The following is a 2,323-nucleotide window of genomic DNA, read 5'->3' as shown; positions in this document are numbered from 1 at the left end:
AAAAGTGCTGACTTCTTAGACGACTTTCTCTTAATCTTAATAATTTGTACATACTAATGCATATATAAGATGGAATTTAAACTTCTGACATTTGTTTAAGTAAATAAGTAAACTAATCACATGAGGAACCCAAGTTGATTAATATGAGTAAGTGAACTAATCAATATCTATTTATACTAATTATATATGAATATTTAATTATGACTAAGTCTACCTATTCATACTCTTGTTCCACTTTGAGCTGAACTTTCTTGATGGGCAAACCTACCCATTGAAAATAAGAGTTCCTTACTCGGTTATCAAAAGTCAACGCTTCTTTATATGCTTTGTAACATTATTACAAGGAAATCCCCTAGAAAAATCTCAAGAAATTACACACCATATTAAACATATATAATCATAAGCTAAGGAGGTACCCTCTACAAATATATATCCACTAAAATGTTACACCACATTCATCATTAATTATCAATCATTGTTATTAGCTATCACAAATCACCATCATCTATCAACATGTGTTTGAGATCATTCAGGTGCAGTTTTTGCTGCATCTTCGTCACACTCTACACCTTATTCCTGTGCTTCATTCTATCTATATTCCTATTTTGGATAATCATATCTCCATCAAGTGTCAAATTCCAAGTAACCAATGCTTCCCTCACTCAATTCAATCTCACCAACAACAACACCACATTGAACTACAAATTCAAAGTCAACATCACAGCAAGAAACCCTAACAACAACGTGGTGGTGTACTATAGGAGGATCACCGCATACGCGTGGTACAAAGACAGGAATTTCGCTGCCGTCAACTTGGCGCCATTTGATCAAGGTCACAAGAACACGACCCTCCTTCAAGAAGCCGTGTTCGAAGGACAAAACTCGATTCGACTCGGCTCAAAGCAAATCGCTGAGTACAACATGGAGAGGAGTGTGGGCATTTTCAATGACTTGGCCGTCGATTTGGATGTTAGAATAAGGGCTAAGTTTGGGAGGTTCAAGAGCAGCCGATTCAATCCACCGGTTGTTCAGTGTCGCCGGCTCAGGGTTCCTTTGATTTCGAATGGTAAACCGCCGGCAGCAACTTTTAGTGTTACAAGGTGCAGAAGTAGTAATTTCTTTCAAGATCGTGATGCCGAAGCCGGATAACCCCCTTAGAAATATAAATATAAGTCTTGAGTATTTGAATTTGCAATTATATATATATAGCATAAACAAATATAAGTATATACTTATAATACCAACAGAAATTCTTTTTTTACATGTATTACTTTGATTTTCTCATCGACTTGTATTCTATTTCATTTTATTACATGAAATTTGTTGTCGAGTTCTTCTAATTTGTCTGTTCCACTATTACTGCTATATAGAAAATGAAATTTACCCTTTTTTTCACATGTCTTTTGTATATATTTTTGTTTTATAATTTAAAAGACAAAGTTTTTATTTTTTCGCTTCTTATTTTTAATATAAAAAATAAGAAGTATCTAAGAATGTAAATATATTCATTGTACTATATTTGCGATGGTAACATATATGTAATTATACTTTCATTAGTTAGACATTATTAGGACCATAAAAGAAATAAATTCTTTCAAAAATTTTTAATAAATTTCTTCTTTGTTATTGAGGTGATGCCAAGAAAGGAAGTTGAAAATTGGTTTTTGCATTTTAATAGTGGCCTGTTTTAAAAAGTAGTTGGTGGGCACATTGAAGTGGTAACCGGGAGACTTAACTTTTTAGTTTAATCTTTGTCTCCTAATTCTTCCAAATTTGTGTTTCACATAAAAGAAGAAATTTTGTTATAAAATGGACTTCTTTTTCTTTTTTACCGGCTTTTCTGTTTTTCACTTAATTTTCAATTTTAGAGGCTTAGAAATTTGGTATATTGAGAACCAGCGGTTGGTTCCAGTGTCAAAATCAAGCCATGGAAGATTCTATACTGAAAGTACATACATAGTTCTGAATGTAAGATCTTTTCACTGTTTCACTATATTTTTTACTTTACCCTGCTGCTTTTGGATTTCAGCTTCACCATAATGTTATTTTTAGTAGTTTTCTCTTTTTTGTATGTAAAATTAATACCTTTTTTTGTGTTTATGGAAAAAGTCCAGTTTTTCCGAAATTTGGCACTCCTCAGTACGACATACATTATTGGCTAGGAAATGAAACAAAGAAGGTTGTTTATCCACTCTTGTTTCTTTCAGGAACATTTGTTTTAAGCTTTATTACACTTGGGTCTTCATCCCTTAGCCTTAATGCAGTTCAACATTTTCCCATAGACGTATAATTTTGGTGGAAAAACAAATATAGGAGAGGATGA

At 32.8% G+C, this 2,323-nt stretch overlaps 1 protein-coding gene across 1 annotated transcript; it reads left to right on the top strand.

Moving 5' to 3' along the window:
- The first annotated feature begins 305 nt into the window (after positions 1–305).
- On the top strand, positions 306–1,245 carry LOC107642082 (NDR1/HIN1-like protein 10). Its single transcript, XM_016345400.3, has one exon. It carries the CDS (start codon positions 514–516, stop codon positions 1,147–1,149), a length of 636 nt encoding a protein of 211 aa, XP_016200886.1. The 5' UTR covers positions 306–513; the 3' UTR covers positions 1,150–1,245.
- The last annotated feature ends 1,078 nt before the right edge of the window (positions 1,246–2,323 follow it).

This window comes from Arachis ipaensis, chromosome B5 (genome assembly GCF_059453495.1).
Source record: "Arachis ipaensis isolate K30076 ecotype BB chromosome B5, ASM5945349v1, whole genome shotgun sequence".
Taxonomy (NCBI): domain Eukaryota; kingdom Viridiplantae; phylum Streptophyta; class Magnoliopsida; order Fabales; family Fabaceae; genus Arachis; species Arachis ipaensis.
This window is presented reverse-complemented; position numbering and strand designations above follow the sequence as displayed.

What these genes read in the sequence shown, in the direction of transcription:
- LOC107642082 (XM_016345400.3), top strand. Translation starts at nt 514, where the DNA reads ATGTGTTTGAGATCATTCAGGTGCAGTTTTTGCTGCATCTTCGTCACA.